We start from the raw sequence: 26290 nt of genomic DNA on the forward strand, positions 1-26290 counted from the left end.
GCATCACTACTGTTATTTCTTGGAAAAAATGCAACATTCCACATTTTTACAGATGGGAGTTGAAACTTCTGCAGTTGGGTTCTCTGATGTACTGCTTTTGATATTTTTACTTCATGAAAATCAATTGCCTTTTTGGGGGGACTTCAATCCTTATTTTAAAAATCAGGCAATTTTTGCAGGCTCATAGCTTTTGATGGGTAGCATTAAACTTAATAGATCATATATATTTGAAGTCAGCGTTAAAAGGCAAGGTGTTGATGTATTAATCTATATTTTCTTGATAATTGATAATGATAATTTCCCTGGGGATGTCTTTGAATCAATGGAGGCATCACTACTGTTATTTCTTGGAAAAAAAATGCAACATTCCACATTTTTACAGATGGGAGTTTTTTACAGTTGAAACTTCTGCAGTTGGGTTCTCTGATGTACTGCTTTTGATATTTTTACTTCATGAAAATCAATTGCATTTTGGGAGGGACTTCAATCCTTTTTTAAAAATCAGGCAATTTTTGCAGGCTCATACCTTTTGATGGGTAGCATTAAACTTAATAGATCATATATATTTGAAGTCAGCGTTAAAAGGCAAGGTGTTGATATATTAATCTATATTTTCTTTTTTTAGAATCTTAGTTACTATTAGCTCTAGTCACTCATTACTTACAGTTTGTTACCACGATTGTTTGATCAAAGTCATAAAATCTCGGAATCAGAGTCAAATCTAAGTAAGTCAAGTATAATTAGCAATGAAAAGTTTCAGCATAATATAAAATCAATGAATAATAATATATAATATATTCAGTAAAAATAACACACTTTTATCATTTGATATGACAATATAGAAGGAATGATATGAAACTCTGTAACACATACGTAAGACTAGAAACTAGATGGGCGAATGAGGGGGGTATCTTTAGTCAATTGAGAATCCATTGTTATCAGCTCCTTGTGCTTTATTAGAACCATAGCTTTCAGTACTTGAATCTAATTCGTCTCTAAATAAGGGGTTGTTATGCGATTGGGTTGATCCAGCCAAAGGATTTCTGGAAGAGGTGATTGTTGAAATATTTCCTGCTTCTGGTGGGGGCAGCGGTGCTGTAGGCTGAAAATATGTAAGGGTTAAGTGTTCTTATGATTGGTGACAAATGGTACACTTAATATAAAGCAAGAATATAAATATAAAGGTACAAAAATCAAAATATTTGCTTCTCAAGAAGGGATATATCCTCAGTCGAGTATTAAAAAGACATATCACCATAATCGTAAATTTTCAGAAGAGCGAAAAAAACAACCTAACAACTTTTTTATTTCCCCTCCGATAACCGTAAAAACAAAAACAGATTTATATGTAAATTCAATACATATCAATCTGTTTTGGTTTTACGGTTACCGGAGGGGAAATAAAAAAGCTGTGAGGTCTTTTTTTTTTGGTCTTCTGAAAATTTACAATTATGAAGATACGTCCTTTTGATACCCAGCTGAAGACGTACAGAAGATGGAGAGGAATAGTGTGCTATTAAAATTTGAATCTCGTGCTTTTTTATAGTTTTAAGGCTCACCAATTATCATTTAAAAGAAAGCTTTACTCTCATCCAGTATCCCCTAAAAGTAATTATCTGCTATTCTCTTTTTCCGTCAGTGGGACTGATAATTTTTAATCCCTATATTTTTGTTTTAACGCCAAAAACCTAAACTTTTGTAAGTTTTGAATTCACTTTTGTGAGCATATTAGAATTTTAGCTGTTTCACTTAGCTGTTTTAGCTGTTTTACTTGAATGTAGTGTGAATGTAGCGCAAAATGTAGAACGGCTAGATAATTGAGACCAAACAGGATTACGTTTATTCCTGCTCGGTCTTTATGGAAATCAGTGAAATATGCAGTGTTTCCATTTCTGTCGGATCTATCCGGATCTATTTAAAAGAAAAAAAAAGAAGAAACCAAAATTATTTTGGTTGAAAATTACCGAGCTTTTACAGATTCTTCGAGAAAAAAGAGTAGAAACACTGGCAATTGGCTATTTAGCCAATATAAAGAACCTGTAATTGGGCATCCATGTGAAAAATCGGCAGCTCAATCTCTTAAATGACCCTGAGAGGGATTTTCTTTACCCATGGCAAGAACATATTGTGGTTTTATTTATGGGAATAGACCAGTGGTTCCCAGCTGATTTCGAACCACAGTCCACTTTGGTATTTCTAAAGCCCTCCTCATGCCCTCATGCGATATTTAAATTTTCTTATTAAAAATTCTGCGCGTATTCATCTGAAGGAAACTTAAAAGCTCATCTTTTTTTAGGCCGTATTCTTGGCATATTTTACACTAATGAAAAATATTGTCTCAATACAACACCTTTTATACAATGTATAACGTCATCAGGGACGTATCCAGAATTTTTTTTCTGAGGGGAAGGAGTTACACAAGGATTTTTTCGGGGGGGGGGGGCTTACAAAAAAAACAGAAAACGCATAGAAAATTTGTCTATATTCATTTTGTTTACGTTTTTACGAGTCGGACAAACAAATCGGGAGGGGGAGTTCAAACCCCCTAACCTCCCTGGATACGGCCCTGAACGTCATTGTACTACTATATGTATCTTTGGCTTAGTCAGCCATGGCCCACAAAATATTGCAATGCCCACCTGTGGGGCCTGCGCCCCACGTTGGGAATCACGGGGCTATACAATCAACGCAACGCAATCAACGCAAGTGACGAGGGTGAATAGTCTCCTACCTGTTTTATGTACTCAACTAACGCCTAAAGTTAGTTTTCACTATCCTAAAGGCTTCACAGCGTTCAAAAATTTTATAATAGAACTTGAAGTTTGAGATTGTTTTTGCCCTGAATCGTAACTGACAACATATTTCATAATCCTTCACACATAAACATAACATAAACTACACCAGCTTTTATTTTCTACTATGTCTAAGCAAGTTTTAAAAAATATTGACCGTCTGTAATGAAAACCGTGAAATGTTTTTCAGTACACACTTAAAAACTAGTTTAAACACATAGTAAATACTTTACACCTCTGTGATGATGTTCAACCCAGTTTTGGACAGAACGAAAATAAAGTTTTGTGTGACATTTTGTGATAACCTCGATGAGAACAATTGTTTCCTCTAAATTTTAAACCAAAAATATTAAACATAATACTATATTAATGAATATGTGGGTTCATCTTTTATACAAAAAGGATACTTATTTGTGTCGAAGAAAGATTTTTGTCAAGACAAATTCAATTGGATATCTAAAGGTCGAAATTCCAAATATTCGTGCATTTTAGAAACGGAGATATAACATACTTTGAAAAGAATATACAATTTTATTCACTTATAATAATAATAATAATCTGTATTTAAAAACCTTTTATAGCCATATACGAAAAAGACAAATACTAAAGAAAAATTACACTCCATTTGACATCCTTCCCATCAATACAAAATTTCCTACTGCCACAATATAACGGGGAGTCCTAGACCTCATTAACTCACAAAGCCGCCTATCTTCCCCATCCTGGATAATTGATCCCCTTAAATGAGAGAGTTGCTTATAACGGAGGGGGAAATGGCCCAACTCATAATTATTTTCCCCACATCTCAAGCAACTACACCCGGCCTCCGGACCTTCCCTTATCTTCCTTACAACCTTACCATAAATTGGAAGACAATTTGCTCGAATCTTTTATCCAAATCCTCAGATAATTAATGGGCAATCCCAGCTTAAAATAAAACTCCTGACCAAAATTCTCTTTTATTATCTCTATACAAAGTAAGACTCGGAGATTTATCCATAGCTGATTGCCATACTTGCACTTCTTGGTCTTCAAGTCTTGTACTAAATTCCTTGAAGAACTTTTCATGATCTTCTGGCCCTTTTCTCTTCTCCCACGAAATTGAAAATCCATTTTTATCTAATATCCTTTTGATTTGTGCTGTCCATGATGTTTTGTTACATTGAAGGAGAAGATCTTCATATGTTGCTCGGGCAAGTCTAGTCTAGGGAAGTTCGAGGAGTCTTAACCAAAATTTGATGATTTGGCTATATCTTTTCAATTTCAGGTTAAATATACCAAAGATCACCTTTAATACTAACGTATGTGTTGTATTCTGAAGGCCAAAAACTCGTTTATAATATTGAAGTTGAAGGGTTTCTAGTTGCTTTGCCGGCTGATAATATCCGGAATCCCAAATAAGATATAGGAACGCAGATTAGAACAATTGATCGATACTATTTCATCTAATAGGATTGGCGACAGATTTAGAAAAAAGATTTAAAACACTGATTAGCCTTAATGGATAATAACTTTTATTCATGAAAGTGTTCAAATTATGAATCATAGGCAGCGCGCCAGCGCTGTTTAAGTAAAGAACGATGTGGGCACAATGTGTTTTTTTTTCTCAACCCGGGCACTTCGTATCGAGGGAGTTGTCGTAGAAACTTCAGAAAGGGCTCATTCGATTGGAAATTGGATTGGCTAGTGCCCTTTTTAATAGTCGAAAGTGATTGGAGGGCAACTATTCCCCCCACGCCCATCATATCCCCAAAAATATACAATCAAAATTTTGAGATAGCCATTTTGTTCAGCGTAGTTGATTTCCAGATATAAAATATGTTTTTGAGGAGGACACTCCCCCACAACCCTCGGGGCAAGGATTTTAAGTTATGCCCTTAGGGCATATAAGAACGATGTTGGCACAATGTACTATTTATTATTTTTTTCCTTTAGAACAGGGCACTTCCTATGGAAGGGGTCGTCGTAGAAACTTCAAAAGGGGCTCATTCGATTGGAAATTGAGAGTTCTAGTGCTTTTTTTAATAGTCAAAAGTGATTGGAGGGCAACTAGCCCCCCCCACGCCCATCATTCCCCCAAACACATCAATCAAAATTTCGAGATAGCTATTTTGTTCAGCGTAGGCGATTTCCCGATAGAAAATATGTTTTGAGGAGGACAATCCCCCACAACACTCAGGGCAAGGGTTTTAAGTTATGCCCTGGGGACATTTAAGGTTTTTATAGAAGGCGTTCTCGTAGAAAATTCAAAACAGGCACATTTGATTGGAAATTTGAAGGGCAAGTGCCCTTTTTAATCGTTGAAAGTGATTTGAGGGCAACTAGCCCCCCCCCCCCACGCCCACCATTTCCTCAAACACACCCAATCCAAATTTTTAGATAGTCATTTTGTTCAGCGCTGTTGATTTTCAGATAGAAAATATGTTTTTGAGGAGGAAACTCCCCCACAACCCTTGGGGCAAGGGTTTTAGGTTATGCTCTGAGGGTATATAAGAGCGATGTGGGCACAATGTACTATTTATTATTTTTTTTCCTTTAGAGCAGGGCACTTCATATGGAAGGGGTCGTCATAAAAACTTCAAAGGGGTCTCATTCGATTGGAAATTGAGAGTTCTAGAGCCCTTTTTAATAGTCGAAAGTGATTGGAGGACAACTAGCCCCCAAACCCGTCATTCCCCCAAACACATCCAATCAAAATTTTGAGATTGCCATTTTGTTCAGCGTAGTTGATTTTCAGATAGAAAATATGTTTTTGAGGAGAACACTCCCCCACAACCCTCAGGGCAAAGGTTTTAAATTATGCCTTGGGGGCATATAAGGTTTTTATAGAAGGTTTTGTCGTCGAAACTTCAAAACAGGCTCATTCAATTGGAAATTTGAAGGGCTATAGACCTTTTTCATATTCGAAAGTGTTTTGCTGGCAACTATCCCCCCCCCCCATACCACTTCTCTCCCTCACCCTAGTCCATACAAGTTTTGGGATAGCACTTTTTTTGAGTGGTGTTGATTTTCGGATAGAAATTATGTTGTTATCGAGGAACATCCCCCACAACCCTCAGGGCCAAGGGTTTAAGTTATGGGCAGGGGACATATAAGTTTTTATAGAAGGCATTGTTGTAGAAACTTCAAAAAAGGTTAATTTGATTGGAAATTCAAAGGGCTAATGCCATTCTTAATAGTCGAAAGGGACTGGAGGGCAACTAGCCCCCCCCCCCGCCCCCTATTTCCCCAAACAGATCCAATCAAAATTTTGAGATAGCCATTTTGTTCAGCGTAGTTGATTTCCAGATAGAAAATATGTTTTTGAGGAGGACACTACCCCACAGCCCTCAGGGCAAGGGTTCTAGGTTTTGCCCTGGGGGTATATAAGGTTTTTAAATAAGGCATTGTCGTAGAAACTTCAAAAAAAGCTCATTCGATTGGAAATTCAAAGGGCTAGTTCCCTTTTTGATAGTCGAAAGTGATTGAAGGGTATCTAGCCACCCCTACGCCCATCATTCCCCCAAACACATCCAATAAAAATTTTGAGATAGCCATTTTGTTCAGCGTAGTCGATTTCCAGATAGAAAATATATTTTTGAGGAGGACACTATCTCAACACCCTCAAGGCGAGGATTATAAGCTATGCCCTGGGGGCATATAAGGTTTTATTGAAATCTTTGTCGTATAAACTTGAAAAAGGACTCATTCGATTTGAAATTCAAAGGGCTAGTACCCTTTTTAATAGTCAAAAGTGATTGGAAAGCAACTGACCTCCCTCTCACGCCCATCTTTTCCCCAAATATATTCAATCAAAATTTTCGGATAGTCATTTTGTTCAACGTAGTTGAAAGTTTCGGAAATTAGGTCCTTAAGGATGACAACCCTCCCCCCACAGCCCTCAGGGCAAGGGTTGTAAGTTATGCCCTGGGGCATATAAAGTTTTTATTTAAAGCGTTGTCCTAGAAACTTCAAAAGGGCTCATTCAATTGACAATTAAAAGGTCTAGTGCCTTTTTTAATAGTTGAAAGTTATTGAATAGCGACTAACGCCCCTCTTACGCCCACCATTTTCCAAAACACATCCAATCAAAATTTTGAGATATCCATTTTGTTCAACGTAGTTGAAATTTCTGGAAATTAGGTCTTTTAGGATGATAACCCCCTCAGAGCCCTCAGTGCAAGGGTTGTAAAATACAAATGAATGTGCATTGTCAGTAGAGGAGGGGGTACCAGCCCCGTACGAACACCGTGCTGCCATCTACAATTTAGTTTAATGCTGACGGGACATAATTTATTCAAGGATTATCGACCGAGTCTAATGTGGGTGTGTCAAGGTCAATCGATCTGTTGTTGTTGTTGTTTGGCTACGTGCGAATGACATGAGGGGTGATTTACATAATCGATGGGGGAATTATTGATTCACGAGCGTGGGGAATTATGAAACAATATGGTCATAGAGTCCCTAGGGAGAAAGATTACGTAATCGCTCAATGACCTCTTTTTCCAAGATCGATTTATTAGATGTTTCTATGTGTAATAGCTCCGGTGCGAGGGTTGCACATGCGCATTGAATTCTAACGGGAACAATGTTATTGATCTAGGACTCGAGGGGGAAGTGAATTTCCGTGGATTTACATAATCGCTAGGGGAAATTATTGATTCACGAAGGGGGGAATTAAGAAACAAACATGGCTTCATTGTTGTTTGGTTAGCTTAACCTGAGAAATAGCACCTGTGAACTTGATTTACATAATCGCTAGGGGAAATTATTGATTCACGAAGGGGGGAATTAAGAAACATTAAGGCTTCTTTAATCTTAGGTCTGAGGGATAAACGTTCCTTAGGTCAGAGAGAAAAATTAATATTCTATTTTTAAATAGGGCTTCATTGATCTTTAGTGTCAGGAATTATAATTGACATCACATGTTATCTTGGAATTATGCGGGAGTCTAAAGAGATAGAAATTCTATTTTTAAATACGGCTTCACGGAGCTTTAAGTCGGAGAGGTAAATTGATATTCTAACGAAACCCTAATAGTTTAGCTAGGAAAATTTATGAGATGTAGAGATTAACGTAGGAAAGGGTTTCCTAGAAATTTGAAATGCGTTAGCACAGAGATGCCAAACAAAAGGAACACGCTGAAAATACGTTTAGGGATTATTTGGGCGAAACCGTTTTATCCATTTTATGGGATTATTTTGGCGAAACAGTTTCAGCCATTTGAAAGAAGATTTTAAGAAAGGTTTTAGAAGAGAATTTGAGGGTGAAACTCTGTGGTCGTTATAATACACAAGTTCCATTTAAACAGCGTTGAGAGGTCCTCGACCCCAACCCCAAAGGGTTCCGATCCCCCACTCCAACCCCGAAGGAAGCCCCCCAGTACTCAAAGGTCCCCAAAGCTCCCAAAGAGCCCCAGCCCCCAAACGCCCTCCTCAGACCCTCAAAGGCCCTCCTCTGGTCCTCAAAGGGCCCCCGGACCCCCAAAGGGCCCCCGGACCACAGAGGCCCTCCCCCGGTCCTCAATGGTCCCCCGGGCTCCCAAAGAGCCACCAGCGCCCCCAAAGGCCCACCCAGACCCCCAAAGGCCATCCCCGGGCCCCCCAAAGGCCCATCGAGCTCCCAAAGGACCAACGGGGTCCCAAAGGCCCTACACCGGCCCCAAAGGTCTCCCAAGCTCCCATAGAGCCCCATCCCCCCCAACGCCCTCCTCAGACCCGCAAAGGACACCCCCGGGCCCCCCAAAGGCCCATGGAGCTCCCAAAGGACCAACAGGTCCCAAAGGCCCTCCACCGGTCCTTAAATGTCCCCCAGGCCCCCGAAGGCCCTCCCTGTTCCACAAAGGCCCCCCAAGCTCCCAAAGGGCCACCGGCGCCCCAAAAGGCCCACCCAGACCCCCAAAGGACACCCCCGGGCCCCCAAAGGCCCATCGAGCTCCCAAAGGACCAACGGGGTCCCAAAGGCCCTCCACTGGTCCCCAAATGTGTGTTGGTCGATTTATTTGATGTTTTTCATGGATGTTTAATGGTTTTTGTCAGTGAGAATTTGAAAAACAGGAACTTTGTCACATTTATGGATGTCAACCGCAATTCATGTCTGTTATATGGTTTTCTCAGTGAGAATGAAAAACAGGAATTTGCCAAATGTTATGACTTTCCCGGAAACAGTTAGATCACGTGTTTCCTTCTCAGCCAATCAGCGAGTCGGATACATCCTCCTTCTCAGCCAATCAGAGGGCTGGTTACATATTAGCGGTGGTGGGAATATAAGGAACGGGTTTTTTTTTGCTATAGTTTTATTAGTCTGTGAATAGAATTCAAAGGAGTGAGAAGAAGAAGAAAAGGTATTTATGCAGAGTTTCAACTAGCTATGGCTAACTTTGCTAAAGTCAAGCTATTTTTTTGAGAAAACACACAAAATCAGAAAAAATGATCAATTATACTTTAGTACCTACTCAATTAGACTAAAATGAAGATATTTTTGCAGAGTTTCAACTATCTATGGCTAAGTTTGCTAAAGACAAGCTATTTTCTTGCGAAAACACACAAAAACAGAAAAAATGTTCAATTTTCCTCTAGAACCTACACAATTAGACTAAAAATGAAAATATTTATGCAGAGTTTCAACTAGCTATGGCTAAGTTTACTAAAGACAAGCTATTTTCTTGCGAAAACACCCAAAATCAGAAAAAATGTTCAATGTTCCTCTAGTACCTACACAATTAGACTAAAAATGAAGATATTTATGCAGAGTTTCAACTAGCTATGGCTAAGTTTACTAAAGACAAGCTATTTTCTTGCGAAAACACACAAAATCAGAAAAAATGTTCAATGTTCCTCTAGTAACTACACAATTAGACAAAAAATGAAGATATATATGCAGAGTTTCAACTAGCTATGACTAAGTTTTCTAAAAACAAGCTATTTTCTTGCGAAAACACAAACAAAATCAGAAAAAATGTTCAATGTTCCTTTAGTACCTACGCAATTAGACTAAAAATGAAGGTATTTATGCAGAGTTTCAACTATCTATGGCTAAGTTTACTAAAGACAAGATATTTTCTTGCGAAAACACACAAAATCAGAAAAAATGTTCAATGTTCCTCTAGAACATACACAATTAGACTAAAAATGAAGCTATTTATGCAGAGTTTCAACTAGCTATGGCTAAGTTTACTAAAGACAAGCTATTTTCTTGCGAAAACACCCAAAATCAGAAAAAATGTTCAATTTTCCTTTAGTACCTACACAATTAGACTAAAAATGAAGATATTTATGCAGAGTTTCAACTAGCTATGGCTAAGTTTACTAAAGACAAGCTATTTTCTTGATAAAACACACACAATCAGAAAAAATGTTCAATGTTCCTCTAGTGCCTACACAATTAGGCTAAAAATGAAGATATTTATTCACAGTTTCAACTAGCTATGACTAAGTTTGCTAAAGACAAGCTATTTTCTTGCGAAAACGCAAACAAAATCAGAAAAAATGTTCAATGTTCCTTTAGTACCTACGCAATTAGACTAAAAATGAATTTATTTATGCAGAGTTTCAACTAGCTATGGCTAAGTTTGCTAAAGACAAGCTATTTTCTCACGAAAACACACAAAATCAGAAAAAATGTTCAATGTTCCTCTAGTACCTACACAATTAGACTAAAAATGAAGATATTTATGCAGAGTTTCAACTATCTATGGCTAAGTTTGCTAAAGACAAGCTATTTTCTTGCGAAAACACACAAAATCAGAAAAAATGTTCAATGTTCCTCAAGTACCTACACAATTAGACTAAAAATGAAGATATTTATGAACAGTTTCAACTAGCTATGGCTAAGTTTGCTAAAGACAAGGTATTTTCTTGCAAAAACACACAATATCAGAAAAAATGTTCAATGTTCATCTAGTACCTACACAATTAGACTAAAAATGAAGATATTTATGCAGAGTTTCAACTAGCTATGACTAAGTTTGCTAAAGACAAGCTATTTTCTTGCGAAAACACAAACAAAATCAGAAAAAATGTTCATAGTTCCTTTAGTACCTACGCAATTAGACTAAAAATGAAGGTATTTATGCAGAGTTTCAACTAGCTATGGCTAAGTTTGCTAAAGACAAGCTATTTTCTCACGAAAACACACAAAATCAGAAAAAAAGTTCAATGTTCCTATAGTACCTATACAATAATTATTATATTAAGACATCGATGCACATTTACACCTATCTATTACTAATTTTGCACAAGACGGTATAATGTTGTTAAAAAACACACAACATCAGAAAAAATGTTAAATTTTACGTTAGTGCTAACACACTTACACTGAAGTTAAGGTATATAGGAAGAGTTTCTACTATTTAATGCTAAGTTTGCTATATACAAGGCATTTTCTTGCAAAAACACACAAAATCAGAAGTAAAATGTGCAATGTTCCTCTAGTACCTACGCAATTAGTCTAAAATGAAGATATTTATGCACATTTTCAACTATCTATGGCTAAGTTTGCTAAAGAAAAGCTATTTTCTTGCGAAAACACACAAAATCAGAAAAAATGTTCAATGTTCCATTAGTACCTATGCAATTAGACCGAAATGAAGATATTTATGCAGAGTTTCAACTATCTATGGATAAGTTTGATATAGACAAGCTATTTTCTTACAAAAACACAAACAAAATCAGAAGTAAAATGTTCAATGTTCGTCTAGTACCTACACAATTAGACTAAAAATGAAGATATTTATGCAGAGTTTCAACTAGCTATGGATAAGTTTACTAAAGACAAGCTATTTTCTTGCGAAAACACACAAAATCAGAAAAAATGTTCAATTTTCCTTTAGTACCTACACAATTAGACTAAAAATGAAGATATTTATGCAGAGTTTCAACTAGCTATGACTAAGTTTTCTAAAGACAAGCTATTTTCTTGAGAAAACACAAAAAAAATCAGAAAAAATGTTCAATGTTCCTTTAGTACCTACGCAATTAGTCTAAAAATTAAGGTATTTTTGCAGAGTTTCAACTAGCTATGGCTAAGTTTGCTAAAGACAAGCTATTTTCTCACGAAAACACACAAAATCAGAAAAAAATGTTCAATGTTCCTCTAGTACCTACACAATTAGGCTGAAATGAAGATATTTATGCAGAGTTTCAACTATCTATGGCTAAGTTTGCTAAAGACAAGCTATTTTCTTGCGAAAACACACAAAATCAGAAAAAATGTTCAATGTTCCTTTAGTACCTACGCAATTAGGCTGAAATGAATATATTTATGCAGAGTTTCAACTATCTATGACTAAGTTTGCTAAAGACAAGGCATTTTCTTGCAAAAACACACAAAACAAGAATTAAAATGTTCAATATTCCTCTAGTACCTACGCAATTAGGCTTAAATGAAGATATTTATGCAGAGTTTCAAATAGCTATGGCTAAGTTTGCTAAAGACAAGCTATTCTCGTGTGAAAACATACAAAATCATAAAAAATGTTCAATGTTCCTTTAGTACCTATGCAATTAGGCTTAAATGAAGATATTTATGCAGAGTTTCAACTAGCTATGGCTAAGTTTGCTAAAGACAAGCTATTTTCTTACAAAAACATAAACAAAATCAGAAGTAAAATGTTCAATGTTCCTTTAGTACCTACTCAATTAGACTAAAAATTAAGTTATTTATGCAGAGTTTCAACTAGCTATGGCTAAGTTTGCTAAAGACAAGCTATTTTCTCACGAAAACACAAAAAATCAGAAAAAAATTTTAAATTTTCCTCTAGTACCTACGCAATAAGGCTGAAATGAAGATATTTATGCAGAGTTTCAACTATCTATGGCTAAGTTTGATAAAGACAAGCTATTTTCCTGAGAAAACACACAAAATCAGAAAAAATGTTCAAGGTTACTTTATTACCTACGAAATTATGCTTAAATTTAGTTATTTTTTAATTGTTTATTATATATATGTATAAGTTTGCTAGTGTGTATCTATTTTATTGATCCAACACACAAAATAAGAAAAAATGTTCAGTGTTCATTTAGTGCCTACGCAATTAGGCTAAAATGAAGATATTTATGCAGAGTTTCAACTAGCTATGGCTAAGTTTGCTAAAGACAAGCTATTTTCTTGCGAAAACACAAACAAAATCAGAAAAAATGTTCAATGGTCCTTTACTACCTACGCAAATACACTATAAATGAATATATTTATGCAGATTTTCAACTATCTATGTATAAGTTTGATAAACACAAGCTATTTTTCTTACGAAAACATACAAAATCAGAAAAAATTTTCAATGTTCCTTGAGTACATAAACAATTATGCTAAAAATTAAGATATTTATGCATAGTTTCAACTAGCTATGGCTAAGTTTGCTAAAGACAAGCTATTTTCTTGCAAAAGCACACAAATTCAGAAAAAAATCTTAAATGTTAATTTAGAACCTACGCACTTCGGCTGAAATGCAGGTATTTATGAATAGTTTCATCTATCTATGGCTAAGTTTGCTAAAGACAAGCTATTTTCTCACGAAAACACACAAAATCAGAAAAAATGTTCAATGTTCCTTTAGTACCTACGCAATTAGGCATAAATGAAGATATTTATGCAGAGTTTCAACTAACTATGGCTAAGTTTGCTAAAGACAAGCTATTTTCTGGTGAAAACACACAAAATAAGAAAAAATTTTCAATTGTCCCTGAGTGCATACGCAATCAGGCTATAAATGTAGATGTTCATGCACAGTTTAAACTAGCTCTGGTTAAGTTTGCTAAAGACAAGCTATTTTCTTGTGAAAACAAACAAAATCAGAAGAAATGTTCAATGTTTATTTAGTACATACGCAATTAGGCTAAAAATGAAGATATTTATGCACAGTTTCAACTAGCTATGGCTAAGTTTGCTAAAGACAAGCTATTTTCTTGCGAAAACACACAAAATTAGAAAAAATATTGTTAGGTTAGGTTAAGTTAGATTAGGTTAGGTTAGCCTACGTACGCGCGCATATAGGTTAGGTTAGGTTGGATTAAGTTAGGTTAGGTTAAGTTAGGTTAGGTTAGATTAAGTTGGGTTAGGTTAACTTAGGTTAGGCTAGGTTAGCCTACGTACGCGCGCGTACGTAGGCTAACCTAGCCTAACTTAACCTAACCTAACTTAATCTAACCTAACCTAACCTAACTTAACCTAACCTAACTTAATCCAACCTAACCTAACCTATATGCGCGCGTACGTAGGCTAACCTAACCTAATCTAACTTAACCTAACCTAACAACATTTTTTCTGATTTTGTGTGTTTTCGCAAGAAAAAAGCTTGTCTTTAGCAAACTTAGCCATAGCTAGTTGAAACACTGCATAAATATCTTCATTTTTATCCTAATTGCGTAGGTACTAAAGGAACATTGAAAATTTTCTATTATTTTGTGTGTTTTCGCAAGAAAATAGCTTGTCTTTAGCAAACTTAGCCATAGCTAGTTGAAACTCTGCATAAATATCTTCATTTTTATTCTAATTGCGTAGGTACTAAAGGAACATTAAACATTTTTTCTGATTTTGTTTGTGTTTTTGCAAGAAAATAGCTTGTCTTTAGCAAACTTAGCCATAGTTAGTTGAAACTCTGCATAAATATCTTCATTTAGGCCTAATTGCGTAGGTACTAAAGGAACATTGAACATTTTTTCTGATTTTGTGTGTTTTTGGTGAGAAAATAGCTTGTCTTTAGCAAACTTAGCCATAGATAGTTGAAACTCTGCATAAATATCTTCATTTCAGCCTAATTGAGTAGGTACTAAAGGAACATTGAACATTTTTTCTGATTTTGTGTGTTTTCGCAAGAAAATAGCTTGTCTTTAGCAAACTTAGGCATAGCTAGTTGAAACTGTGCATAAATATCTTCGTTTTTAGCCTAATTGTGTATGTACTAAAGGAACACTGAACATTTTTTCTGATTTTGTATTTTTTTGCAAGAAAATATCTTGTCATGAGAAAACGTAGCCATATCTAGTTGAAACTCACTATTCAAAATTTAATTTTTAGTCTAATTGCGTAGGTACTCGAAGAACATTGATCATTTTTTATGATGTTGAGTGTTTTTGCAAGAAAATATCTCGTCTTTAGCAAACTTAGTCATAGCTAGTTGAAACTGTGCAAAAATATCTTCATTTTTATAATAATTGTGTATTTAAAAAGTTACCTATTAAAATATTATATTATTTTGTCTTTTTTAGCAAGAAAATAGCTTGTCTTTAGCAAACTTAGCCATAGCTAGTTGAAACTCTGCATAAATATCTTCATTTAAGCCTAATTGCGTAGTTACTAAAGGAACATTGAACATTTTTTCTGATTTTGTGTGTTTTCTCAAGAAAATAGCTTGTCTTTAGCAAACTTAGCCATAGATAGTTGAAACTCTGCATAAATATCTTCATTTCAACCTAATTGCGTAGGTACTAAAGGAACATTGAACATTTTTTCTGATTTTGTGTGTTTTCGTTAGAAAATAGCTTGTCTTTAGCAAACTTAGCCATAGATAGTTAAAACTCTGCATAAATATCTTCATTTCAGCCTAATTGCGTAGGTACTAGAGGAACATTGAACATTTTTTTCTGATTTTGTGTGTTTTCGTGAGAAAATAGCTTGTCTTTAGCAAACTTAGCCATAGCTAGTTGAAACTCTGCATAAATACCTTCATTTTTAGTCTAATTGCGTAGGTACTAAAGGAACATTGAACATTTTACTTCTGATTTTGTTTGTGTTTTTGTAAGAAAATAGCTTGTCTTTAGCAAACTTAGCCATAGCTAGTTGAAACTCTGCATAAATATCTTCATTTAGGCCTAATTGTCTAGGTACTAAAGGAACATTGAACATTTTTCTGATTTTGTATGTTTTCTCACAAAAATAGCTTGTCTTTCGCAAACTTAGCCATAGCTAGTTGAAACTCTGCATAAATATCTTCATTTAAGCCTAATTGCGTAGGTACTATAGGAACATTGAACATTTTACTTGTGATTTTATGTGTTTTTGCAAGAAAATTGCTTGTCTTTAGCAATCTTAGTCATAGATAGTTTAAACTCTGCATAAATATATTCATTTCAGCCTAATTGTGTAGCTACTAAAGGAACATTGAACATTTTTTCTGATTTTGTGTGTTTTCGCAAGAAAATAGCTTGTCTTTAGCATACTTAGCCATAGATAGTTGAAACTCTGCATAAATATCTTCATTTCAGCCTAATTACGTAGGTACTAGATGAACATTTTACAATTTTGTCTGTTTGTGTTTTTTTTCGTTATATAAGATCGGTTATTTTGCGCAATTAACCAGAGCTATTTTAAACTAAGCAAAATGTCCTTTCAATTTTTGTATAACTGAGCAGTAACTCAGTGAACATCTGAAAATTTTTTCTGAGGTTTTTTTCTTTTTTGAAATAAATTATATTGTCTGTAGAAAACTTAGTCATAGCTAGTTGAAACTCTGCATAAATATCTTCATTTTTAGTCTAATTGTGTAGGTACTAAAGGAACATTGAAAGTTTTTTCTGATTTTGTGTGTTTTCGCAAGAAAATAGCTTGTCTTTAGTAAACTTAGCCTTAGCTTGTTTAAACTCTGCATAAATATCTTCATTTTTAGTCTAATTGTGTAGGTACTAGACGAACACTGAACATTTTACTTCTGATTTTGTTTGTGTTTTTGTAAGAAAATAGCTTGTCTTTAGCAAACTTAGCCATAGCTAGTTGAAACTCTGCAAAAATATCTTCATTTAAGCCTAATTGCATAGGTACTAAAGGAACATTGAAAATTTTTTCTGATTTTGTGTGTTTTCGCACGAAAATAGCTTGTCTTTAGCAAACTTAGCCATTTATAGTTGAAACTCTGCATACATATCTTCATTAAAGCCTAATTGATTAGGTACGAGAGTAACATTGAAAATTTTAAGTCTGGGTTTATGTGTTTTTGAAAGAAAATTGATTGTCTTTAGCAATCCTAGCCATAGATAGTTGAAACTCTGCATAAATATATTCATTTCAGCCTAATTGCATAGGTACTAGAGGAACATTGAACATTTTTCTGATTTTGTGTGTTTTCGCAGGAGAATAGCTTGTCTTTAGCAAACTTAGACATAGATAGTTGAAACTCTGCATAAATATCTTCATTTCAGCCTAATTGCGTAGGTACTAGAGTAACATTGAACATTTTTTTCTGATTTTGTTTGTTTTTGTGAGAAAATTGCTTGTCTTTATCAAACTTAGCCATAGCTATTTGAAACTATGCATAAATACCTTCATTTTTTGTCTAATTGAGTAGGTACTAAATGAACATTGAAAATTTTTTCTGATTTTGTTTGCGTTGTCGCAAGAAAATAGCATGTCTTTAGCAAACTTAGTCATAGCTAGTTGAAACTGTGCATAAATATCTTCATTTTTAGTGTTATTGTGTAGGTACTAGAGCAATATTGAACATTTTTTCTGATTTTGTGTGTTTTCTCAAGAAAATAGCTTGTCTTTAGCAAACTTAGCCATAGCTAGTTGAAACTGTGCATAAATATCTTCATTTTTAGTCTAATTGTGTAGGTACTAGAGGAACATTGAACATTTTTTCTGATTTTGTGTGTTTTCGCAAGAAAATAGCTTGTCTTTAGCAAACTTAGCCATAGATAGTTGAAACTCTGCATAAATATCTTCATTTTTAGTCTAATTGTGTAGGTACTAGAGGAACCTTGAACATTTTTTCTGATTTTGTTTGTGTTTTCGATAGAAAATAGCTTGTATTTAGCAAACTTAGACATAGCTAGTTGAAACTCTGCATAAATAGCTTCATTTTTAGTCTAATTGAGTAGGTACTAAAGGAACATTGAACATTTTTTCTGATTTTTTTTGTGTTTTCGATAGAAAATAGATTGTCTTTAGAAATGTTAGACATAGATAGTTGAAACTGTGCATAAATATCTTTATTTTTATCCTAATTGTGTAGGTACTAGAGGAACATTGAACATTTTTTCTGATTTTGGGTGTTTTCGCAAGAAAATAGCTTGTCTTTAGTAAACTTAGCCATAGCTAGTTGAAACTCTGCATAAATATCTTCATTTTTAGTCTAATTGTGTAGGTACTAAAGGAACATTGAACATTTTTTCTGATTTTGGGTGTTTTCGCAAGAAAATAGCTTGTCTTTAGCAAACTTAGCCATAGATAGTTGAAACTCTGCATAAATATTTTCATTTTTAGTCTAATTGTGTAGGTAGTATAGGAATATTGAACATTTTACTTCTGATTTTGTGTGTTTTTGGAAGAAAATGGATTGTCTTTAGTAAACTTAGCCATAGATAGTTGAAACTCTGCATAAATACCTTCATTTTTAGTCTAATTGCGTAGGTACTAAAGGAACATTGAAAATTTTTTCTGATTTTGTTTGTGTTTTTCGCAAGAAAATAGCTTGTCTTTAGCAAACTCAGTCATAGCTAGTTGAAACTCTGCATAAATATCTTCAATTTTAGTCTTATTGAGTAGGTACTAAAGCAATATTGAAAATTTTTTCTGATTTTGTCTGTTTTCGCAAGAAAATAGCTTGTCTTTAGTAAACATATCCCTAGCTAGTTGAAACTCTGCATAAATATCTTCATTTTTAGTGTAATTGTGTAGGTACTAGAGGAACATTGAACATTTTTTCTGATTTTGTGTGTTTTCGCAAGAAAATAGCTTGTCTTTAGTAAACTTAGCCATAGCTAGTTGAAACTCTGCATAAATATCTTCATTTTTAGTCTAATTGTGTAGGTACTAGAGGAATATTGAACATTTTTTCTGATTTTGTGTGTTTTCGCAAGAAAATAGCTTGTCTTTAGCAAACTTAGCCATAGATAGTTGAAACTCTGCAAAAATATATTCATTTTAGTCTAATTTATGAGGTACTAAAGGAACATTGATCATTTTTTTCTGATTGTGTGTGTTTTCACAAAAAAATAGCTTGTCTTTAGCAAAGTTAGCCATAGCTAGTTGAAACTCTGCATAAATACCTTTTCTTCTTCTTCTCACTCCTTTGAATTCTATTCACAGACTAATAAAACTATAGCAAAAAAAACCGTTCCTTATAGTACCACCACCACTAATATGTAACCAGGCCTCTGATTGGCTGAGAAGGAGGATGTATCTGACTCGCTGATTGGCTGAGAAGAAAACACGTGATCTAAATGTTTCCGAGAAAGGCATAACATTTGGCAAATACCTGTTTTTCATTCTCACTGAGAAAACCATATAACAGACATGAATTGCTGTTGACATCCATAAATGTGACAAAGTTCCTGTTTTTCAAATTCTCACTGATAAAAACCATTAAACATCCATTAAAAACATCAAATAAAGCAACCAACACACCTTTGGGGACCGGTGGAGGGCCTTTGGGACCCCGTTGGTCCTTTGGGAGCTAGTTGGGCCGTTGGAGGGCCCGGGGATGTCGTTGGGGGGTCTGGGTGGGCCGGTTGGGGCGCCGGTGGTCCTTTGGGAGCTTGGGGGGCCTTTGGGGCACAGGGAGGGCCTTCGGGGGCCCGGGGGACATTTAAGGACCGGGGGAGGGCCTTTGGGACCTGTTGGTCCTTTGGGAGCTCCATGGGCCTTTGGGGGGGGCCCGGGGCTGTCCTTTGCGGGTCTGAGGAGGGCGTTTGGGGGGATGGGGCTCTATGGGAGCTTGGGAGACCTTTGGGGCCGGTGTAGGGCCTTGGGGACCCGGTGGGTCCTTTGGGTGCTCGCGGGGCCGTGGGGGGGCCCGGGGATGGCCTTTGGGGGTCTGGGTGGGCCTTTGGGGGCGCCAGTGGCTCTTTGGGAGCCCGTGGGACCATTGAGGACCGGGGGAGGGCCTCTGTGGTCCGGGGGCCCTTTGGGGGTCCGGGGGCCCTTTGAGGACCAGAGGAGGGCCTTTGAGGGTCTGAGGAGGGCGTTTGGGGGGCTGGGGCTCTTTGGGAGCTTGGGGGTCCTTTGAGTACTGGGGGGCTTCCTTCGGGGTTGGGGTGGGGGATCGGAACCCTTTGGGGTTGGGGTAGAGGACCTCACAACACTGTTCAAATGGAACTTGTGTATTATAACGACCACAGAGTTTCACCCTCAAATTCTCTTCTAAAACCTTTCTTAAAATCTTTTTTCAAATGGCTCAAACTGTTTCGCCAAAATAATCCCATAAAATGGATAAAACCGTTTCGCCCAAATAATCCCTAAACGTAATTTCAGCGTGTTCCTTTTGTATGGCATCTCTGTGCTAACGCATTTCAAATTTCTAGGAAACCCTTTCCTAAGTTAATTTCTACATCTCATAAATTTTCCTAGCTAAACTATTAGGGTTTCGTTATAATATCAATTTATCTCTCCGACTTAAAGCTCCGTGAAGCCGTATTTAAAAATAGAATTTCTATCTCTTTAGACTCCCGCATAATTCCAAGATAACATGTGATGTCAATTATAATTCCTGACACTAAAGATCAATGAAGCCCTATTTAAAAATAGAATATTAATTTTTCTCTCTGACCTAAGGAATGTTTATCCCTCAGACCTAAGATTAAAGAAGCCTTAATGTTTCTTAATTCCCCCCTTCGTGAATCAATAATTTCCCCTAGCGATTATGTAAATCAAGTTCACAGGTGCTATTTCTCGGGTTAAGTTAACCAAACAACAATGAAGCCATGTTTGTTTCATAATTCCCCCCTTCGTGAATCAATAATTTCCCCTAGCGATTATGTAAATCCACGGAAATTCACTTCCCCCTCGAGTCCTAGATCAATAACATTGTTCCCGTTAGAATTCAATGCGCATGTGCAACCCTCGCACCGGAGCTATTACACATAGAAACATCTAATAAATCGATCTTGGAAAGAGAGGTCATTGAGCGATTACGTAATCTTTCTCCCTAGGGACTCTATGACCATATTGTTTCATAATTCCCCACGCTCGTGAATCAATAATTCCCCCATCGATTAGGTAAATCAACCCTCATGCCATTCGCACGTGGCCAAACAACAACAACAACAGATCGATTGACCTTGACACACCCACATTAGACTCGATCGATAATCCTTGAATAAATTATGTCCCGTCAGCATTAAACTAAATTGTAGATGGCAGCACGGTGTTCGTATGGGGCTGGTACCCCCTCCTCTACTATTGTCAGTTTAACATACATATACTGATATTTAGTAATCAAAATGTTAATATTATTTGATTTATTAAAGTTATAAAAGTAAAAATATTTTTATTTTTTCAGTACATCCAAATTTTTTTCTGGCCAAGTGAAGACATAGGGGTTTTGTACCCAACTTATGTTAATTTCTGCTCGTTTTGAGTTTGACTCGGTTAATTATTATAATTTATGTTCGTTTTAGGTTTCATATACTTATCGATGCTGATTTGTGGTAGTTTAATGGTTGGTAGATTATTTGATTTAATTTTTGCTCATTTTTTGCTTAATGGAGTTCTTTACTTTTCTTTGAAAAACTTATTTTGTGGAAACAGTTTTTTAAATTAATATCAGAATATGAATACAGCATTTCAAAACTTCTCTGAAAGATGCACATTATTTGCAAAATTTGTACATTTTGGTTTACATTTCGTGACTCTATAAAGAAATCACCCAGGGAATTTAGCTAAAAGTTGATTTCGATTAGCTTTTTCTCGTTAAAATCAAAATGAAGTCAATTTTTAATAGTGAGAAAAAAACTACTGTAGTCTGAACGTCTTGATCTTCCGTGTCAGATATTTCTCGTTAAGATTTTTGAAATTCTTGCCTGTGCACTGTTCAAATTCCCAGGCAAATTTCATTCAGATTTTGTTTTTACAAGAACACTGAAGGTTAGAGCGTCTTGCCCTGCAGTTACACTAAAACAGCTCTTGGAGGAAAACAGATCATACCACCTGTTGCCAATGTACAGGATGGGACATTTTCTCCACTAGCCTCCAATAAAACCAAAAAGGACCAATTTCAACGTCCAGCTCCTCCGTAATTGAATTTGCCTGAAAATTAGTAAGAAAAAGAACTTTCTACTTCTTGGCAATGATTTTTATTCATAAAAAACTGAAGCCGTATAGACACATTTGTCTTTTCGATAAATTTTAGACGTCCCAATTCGTCCATCGTCAACTCCCAGTCATGAGGCTTATGAAACCCATTGCCACTCTTCCTCTAGTCAGTATAATTTTGTCATTGTCAGAGGATAGATCTAAGGAAACCTGGGCAAGCATGACAAACTCGACGTCCGTCTGAAGTCCCTTTGTGATTATTGACTTACACTAGGCCCTTAAGGTTGGGAAGTTGTGTCGCATTATGGAAAAAACCGGAGAAACTAAATATTACTGCAGATACAGTTCATTCTCGTCTTTATTGGATTTTTTGTTCGAAACTATTTGCTTACTTGGTTGTGCTATTGGTTGAGAATAGAAATAAACTGGCTGCCCTTTGTCGTGAGTGGGGTGGAAAAGACATCTATAAATCAGTGTCTTCTACAGAAAACACTATTTGGTGAGATAGTAAGATCTCGACTGCGATTTTGGCTATCAGTAGATGAGCATGCCCACTCAAAAGAACGAATTAATAGCTGATACTGCTGAGCTGTTCTCGTAAGAAGCTCCAATTTTCTTTCAACGCTCTCCATGCACCTTATTCCCATCGCGTTCGGGGACGGCCTCCTTTTCCTTTGACTCGTGACGGATAGCCGAAAGTATTTATCTTTGGTAATCTGTCATACTTCTTGCAGAAAAAAAGTCCTAGAAGTTTAAAATTTTACCTCATTATGGCCCTAGGAAGAGAGACAGAACCAAATTTTTCTTACATCCCTTTGTCTGATTATACGGTTAGCCAAAAAGGAACTCAAAACTAATGTAAACAACTCTTTTTGAATGCATATATCGAACATTCCTCGGTCTTCAAAAGCACACACGTTCAGCACCGCACTATATCACTGTCATCAAGGTAGGTTCCAATAATCTAATGCCGGTTGGCAGACTTATATTCCTATTCTTCCACACTTTCTGTTTACATAGTTTTACAGTGTGTAAGAATTTCCGGCCGGAGCAGTGATTTAGAAAGGAGGGGGTAAATGGAAACCCCCTAGACTTTAAACAATCTTTTTTTGTATCAGCATTTTCGAAAAAGGAAAAAAAAATTCTTACTCTCCCCCCTTATGCTCCTTCAATTGACACCCTTGATTTCCAATAAACACCGAAAAAAATCTAAATGAAACTAATTTAATAGGAGAATAATTGTTTCGAAGAAGGTTTCCGAAAGTTAAAAATGGTAGTTACGAAGCAGATCAAACTAACACTTATGGAATCTTGTAACATAAGTATTAAAAATTTATATTATTCACCATTTTATATTTACTTGGTATATTTAATAAATTTTAATTTACAAGGTAAATATTTCGAGAAATAAATTTTTTTATGATGTGCTATTTAGCCTGAATCTAATATATAGTAGGCTACATAAGTATTCCATCTACATCTTAAAGGTATCTTTAGTACCATATCTAGAACTTCTGAAATTGCAGGACACGGAGTATGGGATACCAAATCATACATTTCCTTCAGCCACCAGGGAAGTATTCGATCTGGGGAGGATTTGATCAAACTAACAACTTCCCCACTTATGAGGTGGTCGAAAGAGTAAAACAAACTCAATCGTAAACAAAGAAAATAATCATTTTGACTTTTAAACATTCTTAACAACAAAAATAATCTTTTTGACTAATGTGCTGCTCATATGTAATCTAGAAGGAGTAGTAATAAAGTTACAAGTAGAACCAGCCTAAAAAAACTAATACAGGTTGAAGATATTTATATTCAATATTATAATCGTTTCAAATTTCTAAGCATACTAAGTTACGGAACAATTCAACGAGGTCATTTGCTCACTCAAATGTTGTTAAAAGTAGGAAAAAATGAATTTAACCCTTGAAAGAAAAAGATAATTGTTTCCGCTTTTTATTTGTCACTATTTTACTGACATATAATTACCTTATTTCGACGGTGAAGTAGACTTCGACTATTTTCGATGGTGAAAATACCTTTTTAAGTTACCCTTTTTTATAATTACCTCCTTTTGACGGTGAAGTGGACTTGAGCTTTTTTAGAAGGTGAATTACCTTTTTTAGATACCTTTTATTTATAATTACCTTTTTTCGACGGTGAAGAGGACTTGGACTTTCTTCGACGGTAAATTAACTTTTTTAGTTACCTTTTTTTATAATTACCTTTTTTCGAGGGTGAAGTGGACTTGGAATTTTTTTCGACGGCGAATTCTCTTAGTTATATACTTTTCTTTTATAGTTACCTTTTTTCGAGAAGTGGACTTGGACTTTTTCCGACGGTGAATTACCTATTCTAGTTATTTTTTTTCTAATTACCTTTTTTCGACGATGAAGTGGACTTGTCCCCGACTGTCTGACGCTGATACCCCTAGCCATTTGTTCATTAGTCTGAGGATATTCAGGGGGTATAACTTCAGGCTTTCTTAAACTGGAAATATAAAGTCGAATATCAGATGCTGACAATTAACGTATAAGCAGGATAGAAAATTATAAGTATAGGTGCTGAAAGACCGCGATTTTATATTCGAAAAAGTGCGAAAAACTGCAACTTATATAGCAGAAAACTATAGTAAAAGTCATGGGAGACATAGGTCAGAGGTTCCTAAGCTGTTTTTTCTCATATATCGCATCAAAAAATTAGCTGGTCTTGGCGGACCCACCTACTTGTATATTTCTGCCATAGTCCCAAAACTCGACAAAGAATGGGAAGATTGAAAATCTTTTCATTTTTTTGGTACGTTTATTTGGTACATTAACATTTGTTGGCACGTTTACTTGGTATATTAAAATTTGTTGGTACGTTTATTTGGTGCATTAACATTTGTTGGTATGTTTATTTGGTACATTGAAATTTGCAGGTACGTTTATTTTTTGGGGTGTTTATTTGGTACGTTTTGGGGTGTTTTATTTGGGGTGTTTATCTGGTACGTTTATTTGGTACATTAAAATTTGTTGGTACGTTTATTTGGTACATTGAAATTTGCTGGTACGTTTATTTTTTGGGGTGTTTGTTACGTTTATTATTTTGAGTGTTTATTACGTTTAATTTTATATTTCGTAAAGACCAAATCTTGTGAATAAACCTGCTTTTACCAGGCAAAATTCGTAAGAAAATTTTGGATGAAACTGAAGATAGACAGTTACATGCACCAAATTTTGGAAATTTGGAACTATTGAAATTTGTGTTGCAGCCAAGTTTCAACCACAATTAACTGTAAGAATTAATTGATTAACTGTTTGTGTTGTTAGTTAATGTAGAAAAGGTGAATTTGGCCAATCAAAAAAGTGATTCTATCCAATTTTTTTTTTTACATTTACTTACAGCACTAGAGAATCAATTGTCACCTGCTTTATCTGCCCATCTGTAGTGGTAAAAAGGAAATGAAAATGTAATATATTCTTGTGTTAGGGGAACACGGCGTGAAACGCGGTAAGGGGCGGAACGGGGTAGGCGATTTTTAGATGACAACGAAGGTGCTGCGCCAAGCGGCAATAGCTACAACTACTCCAGCTCGGTACAGCTGAATACTGCGGCATCCATGTTGGTTTAGTTTCCTTTCGTTTGATGAGAGAACCAGTTGTCGTCTAGTTATTTGCTGTTGGATTGCAACTTTATTGATTTTGTAATCAAGGTAAGGTTAACACGCTTCTTTGCATTACGTCTGTAGCTAGTCATACTTGTAACACGTTCAATGGGCTATGTTTTAGTCACCTTATTGTTTCTTTACTTCAAGTTTTTGCGTGGCTATAACCTCCAAATAATAAGGCGTTTTCCTGGAAGGAATGGGGAAATACCCTATTCCGCCCCGCACTATTTTAATCTGACCAGTCGTTAAAATTGGGTCAGTAACTTTTCTTAATTTATTTTCAGATGGTCCGTGTGTAAAAGAGAAAGAAAAACAGACAATCCTGGTCTACTGAGGCGATGAACAATGCTGTTGAAGCGATTATTTCTGGTCGATGTGGCTGCCTGAATGCTGCTAATGAGTTCGACGTTCCCCAAACTACTCTTGAAAGATACGTTAAGAAAAAAGGAAAACCCTGAGTATCTGATTGATAAAACTGCTGGGAAATTTCAAACCGTGCTTACCCAAGAACAGGAACTTAAGTTTGTGACACAATTAAAAACTATGGAGGCGCGGTTATTTGGTCTGACGATGAAGGACTTACGTACCTTAGCTTACCAATTAGCTCAAATAAATGGCATAGCTCATAGATTTCAAAATTAAATAGCTGGTCAAGACTGGGTCAACGGATTTTTTAAGAGAAATCCTACTCTTAATCTTACTATTCGTAAGCCAGAGTCAACATCTGGTGCAAGAGCTATGGGATTTAATAGAGTGGCTGTGGATAGTTTTTTTTCGCTACTCACTCAATTAATAGACAAGCACAAACTTATAGCGTCGCAGATATTTAAGTGTGATGAAACTGGTGTTCCAGTGAACCCTAAGAATCATTCAAAAATCCTTGCTTGTAAGGGTAAACGACAAGTTG

The 26290-nt window shown here is 35.8% G+C and overlaps 1 protein-coding gene across 1 annotated transcript in view; it reads right to left on the reverse strand.

Annotated features, from left to right (window-relative positions):
* Positions 1-726: 726 nt before the first annotated feature.
* The window catches only part of LOC148939225 (uncharacterized), a 329493-nt gene continuing 303929 nt past the window's right edge, over positions 727-26290 (reverse strand). The window contains exons 20-21 of the mRNA XM_089106790.1: positions 24113-24224; positions 727-1102 (exon numbers count right to left, since the gene is read on the reverse strand). Coding sequence (XP_088962916.1) covers positions 914-1102; positions 24113-24224 — 301 coding nt within the window. The 3' untranslated portion in view covers positions 727-913. The remainder of the gene's footprint in view (positions 1103-24112; positions 24225-26290) is intronic.

Source organism: Artemia sp. Qi Xiang Cuo, chromosome 21 (genome assembly GCF_049724085.1).
Source record: "Artemia sp. Qi Xiang Cuo chromosome 21, ASM4972408v1, whole genome shotgun sequence".
Classification (NCBI taxonomy): domain Eukaryota; kingdom Metazoa; phylum Arthropoda; class Branchiopoda; order Anostraca; family Artemiidae; genus Artemia; species Artemia sp. Qi Xiang Cuo.